Raw genomic sequence first — 20533 nt, 5'->3', positions numbered from 1 at the left:
AGTCACAATTTTACGGAATATGAAAATACATGGAGTCATTTGAGAGCCATGCGTTTTCTCCCACAGTTGGCAGGCAGGTATTTTCCTACAGCCAGGCGTCGCACTGGGAAAGCGTTTCATTGAGCCCGCCGCTGGCTGCTGGTGTAGCATGGATGCTAGCTAACTAATGAATAACACGCATGTTTCTATCTATCGTAGGAGCACCATTAGCAGGCGGCGTTAGAATTTAGAGTTTTGTATTTCATCACTTATCGTTATCCGCCTCATGGGGTGCGGTACACATGTCCTCCATCAGTCCCACCTCCAGACACCAACTGTGAAGGGACTGCTACGCGTTAGGTGCCATGTCCCAACGGTAAATCTTAAAGGAAAACGCGGGGACAACTGACTTTTGAAACTCGACATTCATTTTCTTCTTTGGAGTGTCGTGGAACCTTTAACCTGCGCTTTGTCTGAGAAACTTCAGGTATGCACTGTCGGGCAGGATAACTGACGGTTTACAGAGAGACAGGACCGAGCCAGGACCGGGTGTTAACCCGCGGCAGCTTCTCTACTCTCTTCATCAGGACTGTGAGGACTTCGCGGCTTGGTGTCCACCGTCTGTCTCTGGTCCTGCATTGTCTGAGAGAGGATGTTTGGACCAGCAGTGGATCCATCATGATCAGGCACGCCTGTGGTCTGCCAGCTGGACAGCCAGAGGAGGAACCTGACAGAAGTAAGCAGCCTCACGTGCAGAATGTCTTTAAAGCAGAGGAGCCTTGAATGAGTGAACGGACCCAGCAGATACAAGTTGATGAGGCATCACTGCAGGGATCCTCTCTGAGCTTCTTGTGGATTACTGTTGGTACAGAGACACCTGTGATCACATGACATCGTTGTGCTAAAATCTAGTCTGTGGAATTAACCTTCCTCACTGGACACAGACCCTCTTGGAGACCCCCTCCTTGTGGTACCTGGACTCTTGTTTAGGTTCTCCTCTCAAGAGTGCTTGGAGAAGAGCTGCTTTTATCAGAACCCTTCCTGTTTTGTGTGATCCCACCAAGAGGAAGAACATCTTGACCATGCACTGAAGACAGAGCTGGAAGAGTTAGAGAGAGTCAAGTTTACACAGAGTCAGCCATGCCTATCAGAAGAAAAGGTGAGTCACTGTATGTGCCACAGGTTTTGAGAGCCTTTCATCAGACCCCGTCAAAAGTAAAAGTCACATCACACACATTGCATTTGTCCACATTTTATAGTAACATTGTGAACTCTCAACCTTTTGGTTTCCATTAGCCTCAGAATACACATCTACTATATGGCCAAAGGTATGTGGACATTTCTGCCCATGGACAACCAGTGTCTGTCCAACTTTCCACCACAGTTTGTCCTTCGCTGCCTTAGAGTCAGCTCCATCAACACATGTCTCCGATCGACCCGGTCACGGCTGTTTTCTGTCCTGGCCCCACAGTGGGGGAATGAACTCCCCACTGACGTCAGGACAGCAGAGTCGCTGCCCATCTTTCATCAGGCTGAAAACTCACCTCTTCAAGAGGTACTACCCTGAGCCTTCCATTTAGCACTTATCGTATTCATACTAGTTTGTTGCACTTATTGTATTCGTATTAATTTGTTGCACTTATTGTATTCATACTAGTTTGTTGCACTTATTGTATTCATACTAGTTTGTTGCACTTATTGTATTCATACTAGTTTGTTGCACTTATTGTATTCATACTAGTTTGTTGCACTTATTGTATTCATACTAGTTTGTTGCACTTATTGTATTCATACTAGTTTGTTGCACTTATTGTATTCATACTAGTTTGTTGCACTTATTGTATTCGTATTAGTTTGTTTCTGCACTTCTGCTCTGGTTTATGCTCTTAGATGCTTGTTTAAAAAGGAGATGCACTTATGACTTCTGGTGACTAGTAGTTCTCTTGAATACCGATGTTGAATACACTTATTGTAAGTCGCTTTGGATAAAAGCGTCTGCTAAATGACTGTAATCGAATGTCTTTTTGTAGTTTGCGGTGCCCTATCGAACCCGTTTGGGATGAACTGGAACAATGACTCTAGTTAGCTCTTACCACCCAACACTAGTGACCTGAATGCTCTTGTGGCTAAATGCTAGCACATCTATGCTGCCAGCTTCCAAAATGTGGTGGAAAGCCCACAGCAACGTTATTATTAGTATTCATCATATTTCTGATATTATTACTGGCCCTATTACTACTATTTTTTAATTCTACTAATGCTGCTACTACTGCTATTACCACTCTTTATGAATCATTTGCGTCGGATGCATTGAATGTGTTTTAACTCTGTTATGTTCATTCTGTACACATGACATGTAGCTACTCCTGTCCATCCTGAGGGGCATTCTCAGGGTCTTTCTTTCTCCAAGGTCAAAGGTCAGAAGATGTTTGTTGTAGAGATTATAAAGCCTTTGAGGCAAATCTGTGATCTTGAGCTGAAGAGTGGAGACTGTTAGAACAGCACATTTATGCCAATGGTTTTGGAATGATGTTCAACTGTCACATATAGCTGGAATGCTGGGGTGTCTATATACTTTTGAGCATATATCATATCTGTTGTCTGTGTAGCACAGTGTACAGCTGTAGAGGACAGTAAACCACCTGAACTCACTTTACTCACTCTTCATTTACACGCTCTGGGCTCAAGTACTTTTTTATGGCCTAAATGTATCATCAAACCAAATATTGTCACATCATACTACAAATATACATATATATATGTATCTATAACACCAACGGCTGTCTTGTCCTATCTGCCCCTCCTCTCCAGACACAGCTCGAGCCCTGGGGCTTCTGGAGGAGTTCTGCACTAAACTGAAGAAGCCGGAGGAGCAGCAGCTCAAGACTGCCATTCTGAGAGTGATGGGGATTTTCCAAAGCAACCTGTTTGAAGCTCTTCTTGGTAAGTCAGTGAAGTTCAACCAATCCGTCAAGCAACTGTTTTATTTCCTTTCAACTTAATATTGTTGTGGTTTTCAGAAAAACAAAAGCATTTCAAATATTTGTGCAGCATTAAAGGTACATGACTGTGTGGCTGGTTGTATGCTAGTGCACCAGCACAGATGGATGTTTATAATCGCACAACTCATGGCTTCAGCAACGCTGGAAGGCCATCAGAGTTGGGCTGCTGAAATACACTCACTGCATAATAATTGCTGTAGACCAGGGGTATTCAATTCAATTTCCAAAAGGTCCAGATTGAGAAAATCTCCTCGTGCAAAGGTCCGGAACATTACAATAACATCTAACTTGCACTATTTAGTGCCATATATATAAATATACATATAATTATATATTAGTCCTGGGCAACGATTATAATTTTGAATCGTATGATTGTTTTGCGATTAATGTCATTATTATGCGCAAAGTTCAATAATGAATTCAAAAGTAGTGTAGTGTGCACCTTTATTTTAAAAGTACTGCTATATGAACAAAAGTGCAATAACATTTGGTTTGCAAACACTTTAAACAAATAAGGTTTTTTTTAACAGCAGTATTCCCTTTACACAGTAGCAGTTATAATACAGTTATAATGATTCTGATAATAGATATTCAGCCGGTGTTCACAACTTTATCTTCATGTGTGTAAGAGATGCAATTTAAATATACACCTTGAAAACTGCAAACCTGGTTCCGGTGACGTCATCGCCCTGAATGGCAGCCTAAAGCATAGCTCCTCTGGGAAAATAACTACTACGCCCTGATAAACAATCAAATATTAAATTTTTCGAGAATATTCCGGCTGGTAAGTGGGGCAACAATGGGGGGAAAAGGACACAAACAATAAAAGCACGATTGGAGAGCCGTAAATGAAGAAAACACAAAGAACAGCTCACAGACACATGTACAAGATGGCGGAGCTAATGCTAACTCTCAGCCAGATGACATGGCAAGTTTAACGAAAGTTCTGGAAGAAATAGGGACTTTCGCAAAGACACAAAACATCAGCTAAATGATATTTCCTCCGAGCTGGCCAACGTCAACCAAAAAATTGCAGAGGCGGAGACACGGATCGAAAGTGTGGAAGATCGAGTTCAAAACTTGGAACAGGTGCTCGGCAAGATGATAAAAGTGATCAACAGGAAAACAAATTACTCGACCAAGAAGGGAGATCACGTCGGGAGAATTTAAGGATTTATAATGTTCCCGAAGGAGCGGAGGGGTCGTCTATGGTGGAGTTTGTGGAAAAGTTAATGGGTGACACGCTGGAGATCCCCCCCCCCCCCCCCAACCAACTACGGACCTTGGTATTGAGAGGGCGCACCGGGCGCTCGCCCCCAAACCTACCGGGGACAGAGAAGACAAGCCACGGTCAATAATAATCAGATTCCACCGATACAAAATCAAAGAAGAGATTCTGCGCAAGGCCTGGGGAAAGAAAAGTGTGCTTCTGAACGAGAGACTAATATATTTTGACCAAGATTATCCCCCAACGGTTCTGCAGAATCGTAAGAAATATTCTGAAGCAAAGCGAGCGTTAAAGCAGAGACAGATCCGCTTCCAGACTCCGTACCCTGCTAAACTGCGAGTGTTTTACGAATGCGGGACGCGGCTGTACCAGTCGGCGGAAGAGGCGACTGCAGATATGAAAGACAGAGGATTGCCTGTCAGCGTGATCACACCGAGGGAGAGCCTGGCTGAGCAACTGTCCCGCTCCACTTGGGAAGTAATGAGAGGACCGACACAGCAGGAGACAAGAGTATTCAGGAGAGACTGACGGCATTCAGAAGACAGCCCTCACCTCCCCCAGAAGAGCCATAAATTCTGACTAACCTCAAAAATGTTGGTAAGCTGAATAGAATCTAAAACTGACGGTGCTACTCAATCTGAGGGATGCATATTGAACATGTTCTATTATTTTATGTGATCTTTATAGACTCCTTTTTCCCATTTGAATGTGAATATATACATGGGAGGAATACAAAGGGATTTTTTTTCCCTCGACGCTGCAGTGGGGGCCCTCGACCCATAGTTCGGAGAGGCTTACCCTCACAGCTAGATGTTCTTTCTAGCTCAACCCAGGGTCATCTATTAGAGACCCCAACCTTGGAATCACATTTTTTGTTCCTGTTTTTTCATGTATGTTTCTTTGTTCTTGCTTGTTCAGGGAGTAGATCAATTAAGGTCCGTTTTGATAAGTTCGTTTATACAATGACAGACACACACATATGGTTAGTGACAAAGTAAAACTTATTTCTTTTAATGTCAATGGGCTTTTGAATCCAATTAAGCGCAGTAAAATATTATCTAAAATGAAGAAAGAACAAGCACATGTGGCATATTTACAGGAAACCCATCTAAATGACACAGAGCACGAAAAACTAAAGAGAATGGGCTTCAATAATGTGTTCTTCTCATCATATAAGTCAGGACATAGGAGAGGAGTTGCTATCCTTATATCAAGCAAACTAAATTTTGAAAAGTATTTCAAATGGGAGACAAGGAGGGCAGATATATTCTGGTAAGGGGGAATATAGATGGGAATCCTGTTACTCTGTTTAATATATAAGCACCCACAGGAAGCCATCTAGGTTTATTCCAAACAATCACCAATATCATGACAACAGAAACAGAACGCCTGTTGATATGTGGGGGGGGGACTTAAATATACACCTACAGCCAAAGTTAGACTCCTCCAGTAGGAAGACCCATGAAAGGAAGTCCATATATAAGAAAGTCAACACACTGTGTGAGGAGGTTGGTTTAATTGACATATGGAGAGACCTTTTCCCTAACAGACGGGATTACACTTATTATTCTGCCCCCCACTCCCTGTACACAAGAATAGACTATTCCATAACATTTGGAAAAGATAAGGATAAAATAAACAATTGTGGGATTGGGACAATAGATCTAAGTGACCATGCACCTATATACCTCTCTGTTGATCTTAACTTGAGAACAAAGAATACTACATGGAAACTGAATTCAAGTTTACTCAATGATCTGGATGTTAAGAAACAAATTAGAAAAGAGATTAGTCTTTACCTGGAATTCAATGACAATGGAGAAGTTTCACCTCCCATTCTGTGGGATACTCTAAAGGCTGTCCTAAGAGGGAAAATTATAGCAATATCCTCATATAAAAAGAAAACAAGGAATAAAATGATTGAGGAGTTGTACAACAAACTGAAGGAATTAGAAAAAAAACACAAATTGAGTTTAGCGCAAGATACATTAGGGGAAATTAGAAGAATTAGGAATGAGATTAACAATTTCACTACACAAGAAATCAAGAGAAACTTAATGTTTTTGAAACAGAGACACTATGAAAGTGGATCCAAATCAATGAAAATACGAGCATGGAAATTGAAAAAGAAGATGGCAGAGAACACAATTCACAGAATTAGGGATCCAAGAACAAAAGTGATAAAAAATCGACGAAGTGAAATTCAGGAAGCTTTTGAAGTGTTTTACAAAAATCTATATTCTAAAGTTCCAGGGGGAGATGTAACCCAAATTGATAGCTATCTAAATTCTCTGAAGTTGCCCACTTTAAATGAAGACCAAAATAAAAGAATGACAGCAGATGTATCAGAAGATGAACTAAGATCTGCAATTAGTAGATTCAAATTAAGCAAGTCTCCAGGATCGGATGGTTATACGGCAGAGTGGTAAAAGGAATTTAAAAATGAGCTGATCCTTTTGATACTTCCCACACTGAATTGGGCTTTAAAACAGGCACAGACACCACCCAGCTGGAAAGAAGCAATAATCTAAGCTATTCCGAAAGAAGGCAAGGATAAAATGGAATGTGGATCATTTAGACCAGAGGTAGCCAACACGGTGCCCGCGGGCACCTGGTCGCCCGCAGGGACCATGCGAGTTGCCCGCAAGGCATGTTCTAAAAATAGCACTAGGTCCCCATGGAGCTCCGTCTAAAAATTGTAGTTTCTGTTCTTTTTGAATCAAAAACGCTTGCTTTTTAAAAGGAAGAGGCCGCCGCACCGTACTAGGTTTTCAGGTTCCGAATGGCGGGCGCTTCCTGTTGGCACCGGACGCACCGCCCCCGCTGCGATCGCATACCGTCGGCAGGTCCGTCAGTCCTCGGAACAGGCCGCGGGGCAACAACTCGTGGGTGGCGGGGGTAGAGGCGAGGCAAAGCAGTACGATCGAAAAGGCCCAGACTAGAGGTTTGAACGCAGGCGCTCAAAGACGCTCGCGTGCCTCGTAGGGTTGGATCCCCCCCTCGGCTATAGACGAGACTTTTTACTAGTTTCTTCGTGGAGAAAAAGGTACCCAAAAAAAAGCTGGTGACTACAGGCCGGCATGCAGGTTTCATTGCACAATGCAAAGTTGACCCAGATTTCCCAAAATGTGTGAATACACAATCATTGTTAATAATTATTGTGAGGAATAATTAACATTGACATGTGACCATGACAATCCCACTGCCAGGATTAAAATCAACGCATATTTATCAAACAATTTCAATCTAGAAAGAGGTACAAGACAGGGTTGTGCGTGGTCACCACTACTCTTCGCATTATATTTGGAGCCGCTAGCTCAATACATCAGACAAAATGAAGATAGAGGAATTACTATTAAAGGGAGGGAACACAAATTGTCCTGCTACGCAGATGACATTTTGGTCTACCTGGGGCAACCAACATACTCTTTACCAAAACTGATGCAGTCATTTGAACAGTATGGCAAACTATCGGGGTACAAGATTAACGTGGGCAAAACCCAGTTACTCTCATATAACTATAGCCCACCAAGAGAAATTGAAAATAAATACCCCTTTGCATGGCAAACAACATCCTTCAACTATCTGGGCATCAATATTACAAAAGATCTTACAAAACTTGCAGACTATAACTATGATCCACTAATAAGAAAAATTAAGGAAGACATAGCAAGATGGAACATAATTCCTTTCCTAAATTTCACGGCAAGGATTGAATCCATTAAAATGAATATACTGCCCAGAGTACTTTATCTATTTCAAACTCTACCAATAGAGATTAACCAAAACCAATTTAATGAATGGGACAAGATGTTATCTAGATATATTTGGACAGGTAAAAGACCCAGGGTCCGTCTCAAAACCTTACAACTACCTAAAGAACAGGGAGGATGGGGCCTACCTTCTCTTAGAGATTACTATTTAGCAGCACAGATGAGAGCGGTAATAGGCTGGTACAACCCATCGTATAAGGCTCAATGGAAAAACATTGAAGAGAAAATAACTTCCACCCCCATACTAAGGGTGGGAATCACCAGAGGTCCCGCGATACGATATTATCGCGATACTTAGGTCACGATACGATATTATCACGATACTGCGATATTCTGAGTATTGCGATAACATAGGCCTATATTGCAATTTATTACTTTTTCAACTTCAAATGATGTCCCCAAAGGAAAACTGTGTCAACATGTTTTATCTAATAAGATAAAGTTTTCAGTCTGTTCATCTCACTTCAATAATTTTTATTGCAGCAAAATAGGATTGTCAAGCAGACAGACTGACCAACAATGTCATAAATGTTTCATGAACCTGACAAACTGAACTGTTTGTCTTACTACATAGTCCAACTTAACTAAATGCAAATGTGTGGACTCAGTATATGAACTATAACTTATACAAGTAGGATATAATAGTTATATAACTCAGTATAACTTGCTATGCGTGGACGTCAAGGGCAGAGAGACGGTTATGCACTGCACTCTCCCCATGAGCCTGGCTACTGTTGGCAGATTTAACCCCGTTGTGAGGCCAGATGTCTCTATCTTTGTTTTGACCAACTTCCTACCAATCACACTGACCCGGGACCTTTGCTGACCTCACCAGAAAATAACTCGGCACCATCTAGTGGACTGAAAAAGTAATTGATTTGATTTTTCAAAAAAAAAACCTTTTTTTTTTTTAATAGTTTATATAATAAAAGATCGATACTTGGCGTCCATGTATCGATACAATATCGCCACGCAAAATATCGCGATACTATGCTGTATCGATTTTTTCCCCTACCCCATACAGGCAATCCTAGCTGATAACAATCTACAAAGTAACATAAATACTACTGATAACCCATGGCTGAAGTGGACTCTTGAAGTATGGAAAACCATTATAAGAGAACACAAACTAGAGGGAGATATGGTAACACTTAAATGGTGTGCATATGATTCTGACTTCACACCAAATAAATTGGATGCTAGATTTAGGGATTGGACAGCTACAGAAATAACAGCCATATGCAACATAATGAAAGGAGGCACACTGCTAAGTTTTGAAACTCTTAAAGAGAAACACTCACTAGAAAAACAGGACTTCTATCGATACTTGCAGATGCGACATTATGTGAATACGAAGACGAAAAACATGACTAAGAGTACACACCTGATAGAACTGTTTAGAAAAGCTTATAACTCAGATATAGGCAGTAAAATCATCTCATGTATATATAAATGTCTGTTGAACTTTAAAACACATTCAACCTCCTATATTAAAACAAAATGGGAGAAGGCGGGAGGAATAACTATATCTGAGGAAGAATGGACAGTAATATGGAAAACTCAATGGAAGTGTACCAGCTCGCAGACATGCAGAGTTTGGTTGGAAAAATGTGATACGGTATTTTATTACACCCTCTCGGAAATGCCACTATGATAGTAACCCTCCTGTTTGCTGGAGAGGATGTGGAAACCAAAATGCAAACCATCACCATATGTTTTGGGATTGCCCTGTTATCACAGACTATTGGAAAGGGATACACACTGCCCTATAAAACATTTTTGAAGGTGAAATACCTCTAGAAAGTAAGACCATGTATCTTAGATATTTACCTAAAACACTGTCAAAAAGAGACAAATATTTAATAAATGTACTTCTGGTGGCCAGCAAAAAGACTATTACCAGGAAATGGTTGTCACAAGAGAGTCTCACTCTGAACACATGGATGGACATTACAATGGACATTTACAAAATGGAGAAGATAACAGCATCTGTCAACTACAAGCTGGAACAATTTTTGTCGTATTGGGAAAAATGGGTTACATACAGTTGTGTGAAAAAGTGTTTGCCCCCTTCCTGATTTCTTATTTTTTTGCATGTTTGTCACACTTAAATGTTTCAGATCATCAAACAAATTTAAATATTAGACAAAGATAACACAAGTAAACACAAAATGCAGTTTTTAAATTAAGGTTTTTATTATTAAGGGGGAAAAAAAATCCAAACCTACATGGCCCTGTGTGGAAAAAGTGATTCGAAATATTATTTTTTTTATTTTTTTTTTCAAGAAGTATAGTAGTAGTAACGTCTGTGTATTAAACCACTGTCAAATTAAATAAAGAAGGTACTCATCAATTATATTTTAACAATTATTCTCAGTTTTCAAATTTAACTGAATGGATTATAAATAATACATAGAAATACATAAATAAATGTTCTTCTCATTTCAAGTAAAATTAAAGCTGCGAGCAGCATTGATCGGGCCCTCGCAACTTCGCGCACGTCGAGGGTACTAGCAGGACTCTGGCCATGCATTTCTGTGACCGTCACACACTGCATGCACGAGTTAAACGGTATTTCCTGGTACTGGCAGGACTCTGGGTGACGCGGCCATGAATTTCTGTGACCATCACACTCTGCGTGCACGAGTGAGATATTTCCTGCGTAGACCAGGAGCGTAGCAAGATCATGTTGCCAGGTCTTAAGCCTCAAATGTTTTGAGTGTACATCAGATACAATCATAAATGTAAGCCTTTAAAGATCATTAAGAAAATGAATGTGTGTGAATGTGCTTCAGTGTTGACAAGCATGTCAAGTTTCGGACAGTTTTGACAAAGTACAGTCGAGTTACAACAGCTTGATGGATGATGGCGAACCATGTAAAATGGCCATCACACCATATCCACGTCGTTCGATGAAACCTAACGCTTTTAGTAACTTTTAATCGCTAAGGTCTTTAGATTGTTCTGACCAAATTCTAAGTTGATCGGATTAATTCCTTAGGAGTTCGTAGTACAGCACCTTGAAATGGAAAAAAAACACGAGAAATTCATACAAAATTCAAAATGGCTGTCTTCTGGTTGGGTTTAGAGCATGACTCCAAGAGACTTTTTTTTAAGTCTACATGTGATACATCTGCATACCAAATTTTATACATCTATGTGAAACCTACTGCGAGGGCTGCTTTGTTGAAATTTTGTAGGGGGCGCTATCCAGCCGATTTGCCACTCTGAACCAATAAAATCATATTATATAACTACATTTTGGGCTTTAAATGTGTATGCCAAGTTTGCTTATGTTTCGAGCATTTCTAGCCTCTCAAAAACACCTTAATTTTTCATGGTGAAGAATGCGTCGCCACGGCAACAGCTTTTCACGAAACAACAAGCTTTGAGTAACTTTTCATCACAAAGGTCTTTAGACTGTCCCAACCAAATTTGAAGTTGATCTGATTAATTCCCTAGGAGGAGTTCGTTAAAGTGCAGCGCCTGGAAATGACAAAAACGACACTAGAAATTCATAAAGAATTCAAAATGGCTGACTTCCGGTTGGGTTTAGAGCATGGCCCCAAGAGACTTTTATTTAAGTCCATATGTGATACATGTTCCTACCAAATTTCATACATCTAGGTCAAACATACTGCGAGGGCTGCTTCGTCGAAATTTTGTAGAGGGCGCTATTGAGCCGATTTGCCACTCTGAACCAATACAATCATATTATATAACTACATTTTGGCCGTTAAATCTGTTCGCCAAGTTTGCTTATGTTTAAAGCATTTTTAGCCTCTCAAAATTACCTTCGTTTTTCACGGCGAAGACTGCGTCGCCATGGCAACGGCGTTCAACGAAACATCAAAAGCTTCATGAACTGGTATTATGAACTTCTTACATTTGTGTGGAAGTAATTTGATGTTGATTTGATTTACCTACTAAGAGAAACAAGCCAAAGTATAATGACTTTAACTTCCTGTTACCAGTAGGTGGCGCTATGACTATGATTCAAAATTGGCCTGCAGATGTCTTCAGGCCGGGAGTCTAATCAAACATGTGCAATCTGGTAAAGATCTGATGATGTTGAGTTACATTAGTTTATTCGTTCATGGCGAAGGATCGAAATTCGCCCGAGCCGCCACGTCGCCGCCCTTCAATAACTTCTTACAATCTTCACAATGAAGCATTATCAAGGTCTTAAGGCTTTTCTGACAACATTTGAGAGGGATCTGATTAATCTGTGAGGAGCAGGATGTCAAAGTACACAACTTACAACTTCCAGTTGCCACTAGGTGGCGCTATTACTATGATTCTAAATTATTACATAGATGTGTTCCGGGTCAGGATGTTATGACATATGAGAGATTTGGAGCAGATTCGACAATGTACGGCTGAGTTACAACAACTTGCTGTTTCGCGGCGAATGGTGTTTTTTTACGCCACGCCACGGACACATAGTTCGATAACTTTTTGATCTTTGAGTAACTTTTCACTGCCAAGGTCTCAAGAGCATACTGACCGAATCTGAAGTCAATCGGGTCAAATCTCTGGGAGGAGTTCGTTAAAGTATGACGCCTTGAAATGGTCAAAAAACGTCATAAAAGACAAAATGGCCGACTTCCTGTTTGGTTTAATGAAAAACTCCAAGAGGATTTTTTGTGCGTCTCATCACGTTCCACATACCTACCAAATTTCATACAGCTAGGTGAAACCCAATGTTGGAGCTACTCAATAGGGGGCGCTATCGAGCCAATATTTCATACCGCAGTTGGACACCCCAATCACACTGCAATTTTCGCAAATTCTGGCTTGTGTGCCAAATTTCGACATTTTCCCAGTATCCCAAGCACCTCCTTTTTGCGACGAAACACTAAGAATAATAATAATAATGATAATAATAATAATAATAATAATAAACATTAGAATAACAATAGGTCCTCCGCTCCGACTACGTCGGTGCTCGGGCCCTAATAAGGGCTGGAATAAAGAATAACTGATATAACAGAAAGCTTTTGAAAAATGTGCATCTTAAAATAAAGTACTTAATTTTAGAAAAATCTATTTCACTGATTTGCCCTGCAGCTTTAAATTCAGTTAATTCAGGGTGAAGTGATGTCAGTAAAAAAAAAGACACAATATTATATTTTTCTCATCTTCGGAAAAGAGAAATTAGTGTGCATGGACTTTATCTGTGGTTATTAAACCACCTGTTTCAGCTCTATTCTCTCTGTTAATATCATTGTTGGACAGTGAATCAATGTGTCAGGATTCTGTTCATTCTTGGGTGATCTTAGGTTTATTTCTGTGTCTCCATTTCAGATGTGAGTGGGTACGTTTGCTTCATATGAGACATCGTGTTTTTAAGCTACCTGTGGGAAGAATTCGCCTATGCGAGTCCGTCCATTCTTGTTTACAGACTCTGGTCTCTCTAGCCATCTATCTCATCGTGGAGAACGTCCTGTGTATTAGTTTTTACATGTCCCATAACGATTGTCCCGCTCTGCGATGTCTTTCCTCGTCTCTCCCCCGTGTGTCACGGTGTGTGTACATCTCACTCGAGTCAGGAAACTTGTCAGAATACCCATATTTGATTGGCTGAGCTGCATCACATGATGTGATTTACACCGCATTGGTCGGAGTGTTTCCTGCACCCCTGATCAAGTGCCGTAAATGCTGGAAAAGCTGCGCCGGTTAAAATAGAAGGGCTCTGTCAAAATGGGTTTTAGGTCCTCGGTCCGGATACAACGGCGTCTGGGTCTGCATCCGGACCGCGGTCCGCCAATTAGTGACCCCTGCTGTATACAATACCAAATGCAGCACAACAATAACTGGTCTTATGTTAATATGAATGTCTGGTAAAATGTACATACCTAGTCTTTCACAGAGCACTGTATACCACAGTAAAACAGAAAGCACGAGCACATTACATATGGGCCTTTTTTAAAAACAGCATTTCAATCAGGAGAGACTTCATTAGAATTTAACAATAATTTATTATACATGCATACGAATTGAACAGTGCAAAGTCTTTGGTGATTGGACTCCATCCTGAAGTAATATAAGCGAGGGTAGTTATGCTGAGGTCAGATAAGGCCTAATGCCCCTGGAGTCCAGACACTGGTGGTGGTGGTGGTGATGAAGATGATGATGAGGAGCATGACTGTGATGCTGACTGGAGGGTGGAGGAGGGTCGCATCCGATTTATGCTGGAATGACAACTGACAGCAGCAGAGGGGAGAACATTTTTAAAGTTTGAAAGCAACGATGTGATTGGCTTTAAGCAACCTGTGCAGAATTTGGTTGGTTACTTTAAAGTGAACGCCCACAATCAGCTGATTGAGAGAGAGAGAGAGAGCATGAATGAAAAGAAGAGTAAAGAGAGTCTTCCTGATTGAACTTCCCCCTAAGCTTTGTACAGAACACTGCAGGCCACCACGTGCACCAACACGGACTGTGATCTGGTTTTTCTCTCAGCCGAGACTATTATGCCGATAATAGAAATTCACCTTCAACAACTAATTGTGTGTTATTTATTTATCTGTGATAAAGTCTTATATCGTCCCACACACACAAGTTTTTTCCAAAAACCCAAGTATTTGTCTTGAATTGTGACATCATTGTCTATCACATGTTAGGGTTATACCTATCGGCACCAGTAACAGAGTCCCCTGCAGAATAATCCGGTCCCTGCCTCTTGGGCCAGTCCTGCTCCATATCATCTTCTAACCTTAATGTTCTTTAAAGGTCAGATCTCTAGCAATGAAATAGTTTTTCTGTCATCTTTTAATTTTGTCAAATCATTTAGTTATCCTTAGTTCAGAGTTCAGAGGTGTGGCATAAAAGTAAACATTATTTTCAGAAGTTTAGGCTCTCAGGTTGCAGAGGTGGACTGGCTGGGATTGACAGAGATGATTTAAAATGTTTCCTGCACCCTTAAAAACGTTTCCTCATTTGATTCACTTGGTTTTATGATAAATGACAACGCCTCGTTACTTTGTGTTTTAATCTACAGACCTCAAAAATCTGAATCTGGTGTTATTCAGGAATCTCATCTTTTAGCTTTTATTACTCCTTGTTTTGATACAGTCTTGATTTTAGGTAATTTTAGCAAACATGTATGCTGCCCGTCTGGTTCTTCTTTTACTATGGATTTTATGGACATTGTGAAATCTTGTAATCTTGCTCAGTCAGTTCAATCAGGAGAGACAAGTCGGATGAAGAAAAGATAATAGATTATTATTAACAGATGATATATGATGATAAAGTCTTGACTGAGTCTGTGGTGCTTGGACTCTACAGGGAGATTTGTAATGGAGGGGCATCTGCTCTGAGCAGCAGCAAGATAACCCCCCCCCCCCCCCCCCCTCCCCGTGGAGTCCAGACACTGGTGGTGGTGGCTGATGATAGAATGAGTTGATGAATCTGATGACGATCGGGTGGAGATGGGGAGGTGGAGGGGTGTGTAACAGCACCATGAACATACTGAAGGTAGAGAGACAATCATCTTTAAAGAGACAGCAGCAAGATGATTGGCTAACCATGTCATTGTTTCATTGTGCTATTGGATAGAAGAGACCAGCTGATATCATGATTGACAGCCTCGAACATTGACAGCAGGGAAATAATGAGTGTGATTGAAAGATGTATGAGAAATGAACTACGGGCTTAGGCATGCAAGAGTATAGTCTTCCTGACTGAACTTATGCTGGAGCTTCATTTGAAGGTCCCACTAACTCACAGGAACACACTCTGGACATCGTTCTCTCCTTTCTGAACGTGTTGATCCTGGAGAGACTATCTGATATGTTTCTGCCTCAAAGCTAATATTTAAAGGCCCTCCTTCCATCACCTGCTCCACAGTGTGTACTTATGTTTCTTCTTGTGTCCTCAGTACCAACTCAGCTGACAGCTTTCATAAGGCTTCTACCACTGCATCTACACAGAACAGTAACCAAAAAACAAATATGTCTACAGATCAGGGTCCACAATTAGCATACCAATGGCGAGTATTTGGCACAAATGTCCACCTGGACTCAAGGATGAACTGATTAGAATTCAGTGGCCAAAAGGTCAACGTTCCTGTCATACAACTGCAAGGTGGTACTTCTAGTTTTCTTCTGCACTTTTTAAAATATTTTGTCTGGTACATTTTTTCATTTTACCAGCCATTGCCAGATAGATCAAAAAGTAAATTTTGGACCATGCTACAGATGATTTGCCAAATAACTGTGAAGAATAAATGCAGACGGAACGGAACGGAAATGTAAAAGAACAGTCTGGTGGTGTCACGTAAAACTCTGAGAGAACTAATGCCCACCTATCAAAAAGATTAAAATAAAATAGAATACAATCTCCAACATCGCTGCAACAAACAACCCCAAAGTCCCTTTTCAAAACCTTCCACTCTATAATGAACACTCTTCTTCAGCAACAATCTGAAGCCATCCTCATAGTCTGAGCAATTTCTAACCTTTCTTCACACACTCACACAAACTCTGCAACCCCTTCAACTTCAGGCCCTTTCTTTTTGCACTTTATTTATTAGGGCCCGAGCACCGACAACGTCGGGCCGCGAGGTCCCTATTGAAACTGTAGGAATTATTATTATTCTCTCGAATGAATCGCCGTTTTGGGGGCTTTATCATGTCCGAAAACTCACCAAAGTCGGCATGTGTATCAGAACTGCTGAAAAATTTGATATTTTATGGGTCAGATTTGAAAACAGACATTTCACAAACATGTGAAAACAGATTTCACATGTTTGATTAGACTCCAGTCCTGAAGACATCTGCAGGCCAATTTTGAATCATAGTCATAGCGCCACCTACTGGTAACAGTCAGTTAAAGTCTTTATACTTTGGCTTGTTTCTCTTCGTAGGTAAATCAGACCAACATGAAATTAGTTCCACACAAATATAACAAGTTCATTATGCCAGTTGATGAAGCTTTTGATGTTTCGTCGAACGCCGTTGCCGTGTTGACGCAGTCTTCGGCATGAAAAATTAAGGTGTTTTTGAGGGGCTAAAAATGCTCAAAACATAACAAAAATTGTCAAACACATTCAAAATCCTGAATGTAGTTATCTAATGTGATTTTAATGCTTCAAAGTGTCAAGTCGGCTCAATAGCGCCCCCTACAATATTTCGACGATGCAGCCCTCGCAGTACGTTTCACCTAGATGTATAACATTTGGTAAGCAGATGTATCCCATGTAGACTTAAAAAAAAGTCTTAGGGGTCTAAGCTCTAAACCCAACCGGAAGTCAGCCATTTTGTATGAATTTCTCGTGTTTTTTTTCCATTTCCAGGTGCTGTACTACGAACTCCTCCTAGGGAATTAATCTGATCAGCTTAGAATTTGGTCAGAACAATCTAAAGACCTTAGCGATTAAAAGTTACTAAAAGCTTTAGGTTTCATCAAACGACATGGATATGGTGTGGCAGCCATTTTTCATGGTTCACCATCATTCATCAAGCTGTTGTAACTCGACTGTACTTTGTCAAAACTGTCCCAAACTTGACATGCTTGTTGACTGTCATGGCTTTAGGACTTCTGCATGCCAATATTAACTCATAGTCATAGCGCCACCTACTGATAAGCACGGCCGTAAGCAGGATTCTATAATTACAGCGGCCCAAACACTGAACTTATTGAAAGGGTTTGTGGGCACACCATGAGAAAAAGACTTCTCTGATCTAAATATGTGCAAACTAAGATGCTTGGAGAGCAAAAGTTAGATAACAGTGGATTTTCAAACCATGTCAGTCGGCATTAGTATAAATGATCTGTCCAGAGCTTCTTCATGACAATCAGGTTAAATGTTATAATGAATGCTTCACACTACAATCTAAAGTTACAGAAGAACTTAAAATGAAAACAGTGTTAAATTAAAGTGTTCAAGTAACAGCAAATGGCACTACTGTTTTGTTAACTTTCATGTAAGTCCAAATACAATCAGCAGGACACTGCAGGGAGTTGAACCCCATCCCAGTAAACTGTCTGTTATGTTACAAACACTGAAGAACATTCACGCACATTCATTTTCTTAATGATCTTTAAAGGCTTACATTTATGATTGTATCGGATGTACACTCAAAACATTTGAGGATTAAGACCTGGCAACATGATCTTGCTGCTGGTCTACGCAGGAAATATCTCACTCGTGCACGCAGTGTGATGGTCACAGAAATTCATGGCCGTGTCACCCAGAGTCCTGTCAGTACCAGGAAATACCGTTTAACTCGTGCACGCAGTGTATGATGGTCACAGAAATGCATGGCCAGAGTCCTGCTAGTACCCTCGACGTGCGTGAAGTTGCGAGGGCCCGATCAATGCTGCTCGCAGCTTTAATTCTAAATGTTATCCTTTTACTTTGTTATTGATAGTCATCTATAGTGGTTATTTGCTTAAAAAACAAGCAATTCAAATGAGTAGGGAATTAATGATTGTATTTAATTTATATTTTTGCATTGATTAAACATTTTTTAGGGGGTATTAGTGATTTCAATGATGTATTATAAGCTGCTTACAGCTAGTGGAAGTTATAATGTATCGCTTAATATCTATTTTATATTGCTGTTAAAATATCTCCTTCAAACAACTGTATTTATTCAAGTTTCTCTCCAAAAACAAAATTTTACAAGATTACATTTGAACACATCCCGATAACTTTGTAATTTATATTCTCTTAATGTTCATTTTTTGAGTTTAAAGCTCCGTTATGAGCAGGACTGTGCGAGGCAGAGACTAGTGCTGTGGTCACTGTGGTTACTCTGAGCAGCATGTACGTGAATGAATTACAATATGATAGGTCTACGTGTCTGATTAAGTTAGTTGTTCCAAAATGTTGCTATGCTGTTAGCTCTGTCATTTAACTAAGCAGGACTTTGCTCCAGCTATCGTCAACTGACTAACGTGCGCTCTCTTGCCAATTTAAACCGATTTGTTGTTCACAATGTAGCATTTTCAGGGATTGGCTACTAAAAAGCACTGAAGGCAATCTCACGATCGCACATTTTTACTGAATATTGGCCCCTAAATAGAGTACATTTATTTTTCACTTGCCCTGTCGGACAACAGAACGAGGCCTTCCAGTTGCCCAAACACAGAATTGACTGTGTTTTGCAGGCAAAAGCATTATTATCGAGCCCTGGCATAAAGCAAGCGCACTAGCGTCTCCTTTAACCCCGCCTCCCAGCCTTTGGGCCCAGCCTCGGCCCTTGACTCATTCAAATGAACGGAGGAAGGAAAGTAACTCGGGATGAAGTTGAAATTTCACTGTTTGGCCACTATGTCAAATTTGCTTCAAAGCAAGGCTCTGTTGTACAATTAGTTTTTGGTGAGAAACTTGAATAAATCCAGTTGTTTGAAGGAGAGGTTTTCACAGCAATACAAAATAGATATTAGAGATGAATTATGGCTTGTCTAAAGTCTCTGCCTAAAGATCTGAGACTACAGAATCAGAATCCTTTCTCAAAAGCTTTTAATTAATTCCATCATGTTTTATCAGTTTTATTATAATCGCTATTGTTTTAATCTTATTGTTGATTATTTTATTCCATTTCATTCTTGTTTTTATTTTATTTGTGTGATTTGCCTCTTGTAAATGGTAAATGGATTGTACTTGTATATCTCTTTTCTAGTCTTCCGACCACTCAAAGCGCTTTAACACTACATGTCATCATTCACCCATTCACACCCATTCATACACTGATGGGAGGGGCTACTATGCAAGGTGCCACCTGGCCATCAGGACTAACTAACATTCATATCCATTTATACACCACTGGAACAGCCTGCGGGAGCAACTTGGAGTTAAGTGTCTTGCCCAAGGACACATCAATATGGACTAGCAGAGCCGGGGATCGAACTGCTGATCCTCTGATTTGAGGACGACCCCCCCCACCCACCCCCTTGTCAGTTCGATCAGGCGAATATCATGACATTATTACTATTCCAAAGTTAAGATCAGCCTCCACAGCATTTGTTTTCTAATAAAAAGCTAAAACCGAATCGCTGCATCTTAATGAAACAGACTGATTGTACAAATGGATTAGTAAGTAAAACTAGAACCACATTAGTGTAACTTTATGTTGACAGTAGCACACCAGAGTTAAACTTCCACTCTAATGAATAAGTAACTGGACTGAACTTGGCTCTCTTCAGGAGTTTGACTGACAGGATCATCAGTGATTCTCTTTTGGTTGTTCTGTATCACTGGCACCTAGAAACAGTACTCTAAAACGCCTTGATGTGTGGAAGAAGACATTTTGACTATTAGTACATAAAACCAAAATAATTTTGACTCCAACATTGGTACTCATGTACAGTACTAGCAGACAAATAAATGCACCAGCAAAACACAATAACCCCCATGCTTAAAACAGAGTTACTTTAAATCTAGACTGATCACTGAGGGGTACTCATCGTGCAAATAATGTAAAACTAGTGTTTTTATTTTTAATAAAAGAAAGATTGTCGTTCATGGACTCAGTTATCCTTCACAGAGGTCATCTGAACTTGTTTGGCAGTACTTTAGATATTAGGTTTTCCATAATATGTAG

General features: G+C 40.4%; 1 protein-coding gene across 1 annotated transcript in view; it reads left to right on the top strand.

The window, feature by feature from the left end:
• The first annotated feature begins 1119 nt into the window (after positions 1-1119).
• Positions 1120-20533, top strand: part of dlg2 (discs, large homolog 2 (Drosophila)) — a 284548-nt gene continuing 265134 nt past the window's right edge. Inside the window, exons 1-2 of the mRNA XM_076101603.1 lie at positions 1120-1138; positions 2791-2922. Coding sequence (XP_075957718.1) covers positions 1120-1138; positions 2791-2922 — 151 coding nt within the window. The remainder of the gene's footprint in view (positions 1139-2790; positions 2923-20533) is intronic.

Source organism: Anarhichas minor, unplaced genomic scaffold (assembly GCF_050575085.1).
Source record: "Anarhichas minor isolate MPS153535 unplaced genomic scaffold, ASM5057508v1 ptg000027l, whole genome shotgun sequence".
NCBI lineage: Eukaryota > Metazoa > Chordata > Actinopteri > Perciformes > Anarhichadidae > Anarhichas > Anarhichas minor.
This window is presented reverse-complemented; position numbering and strand designations above follow the sequence as displayed.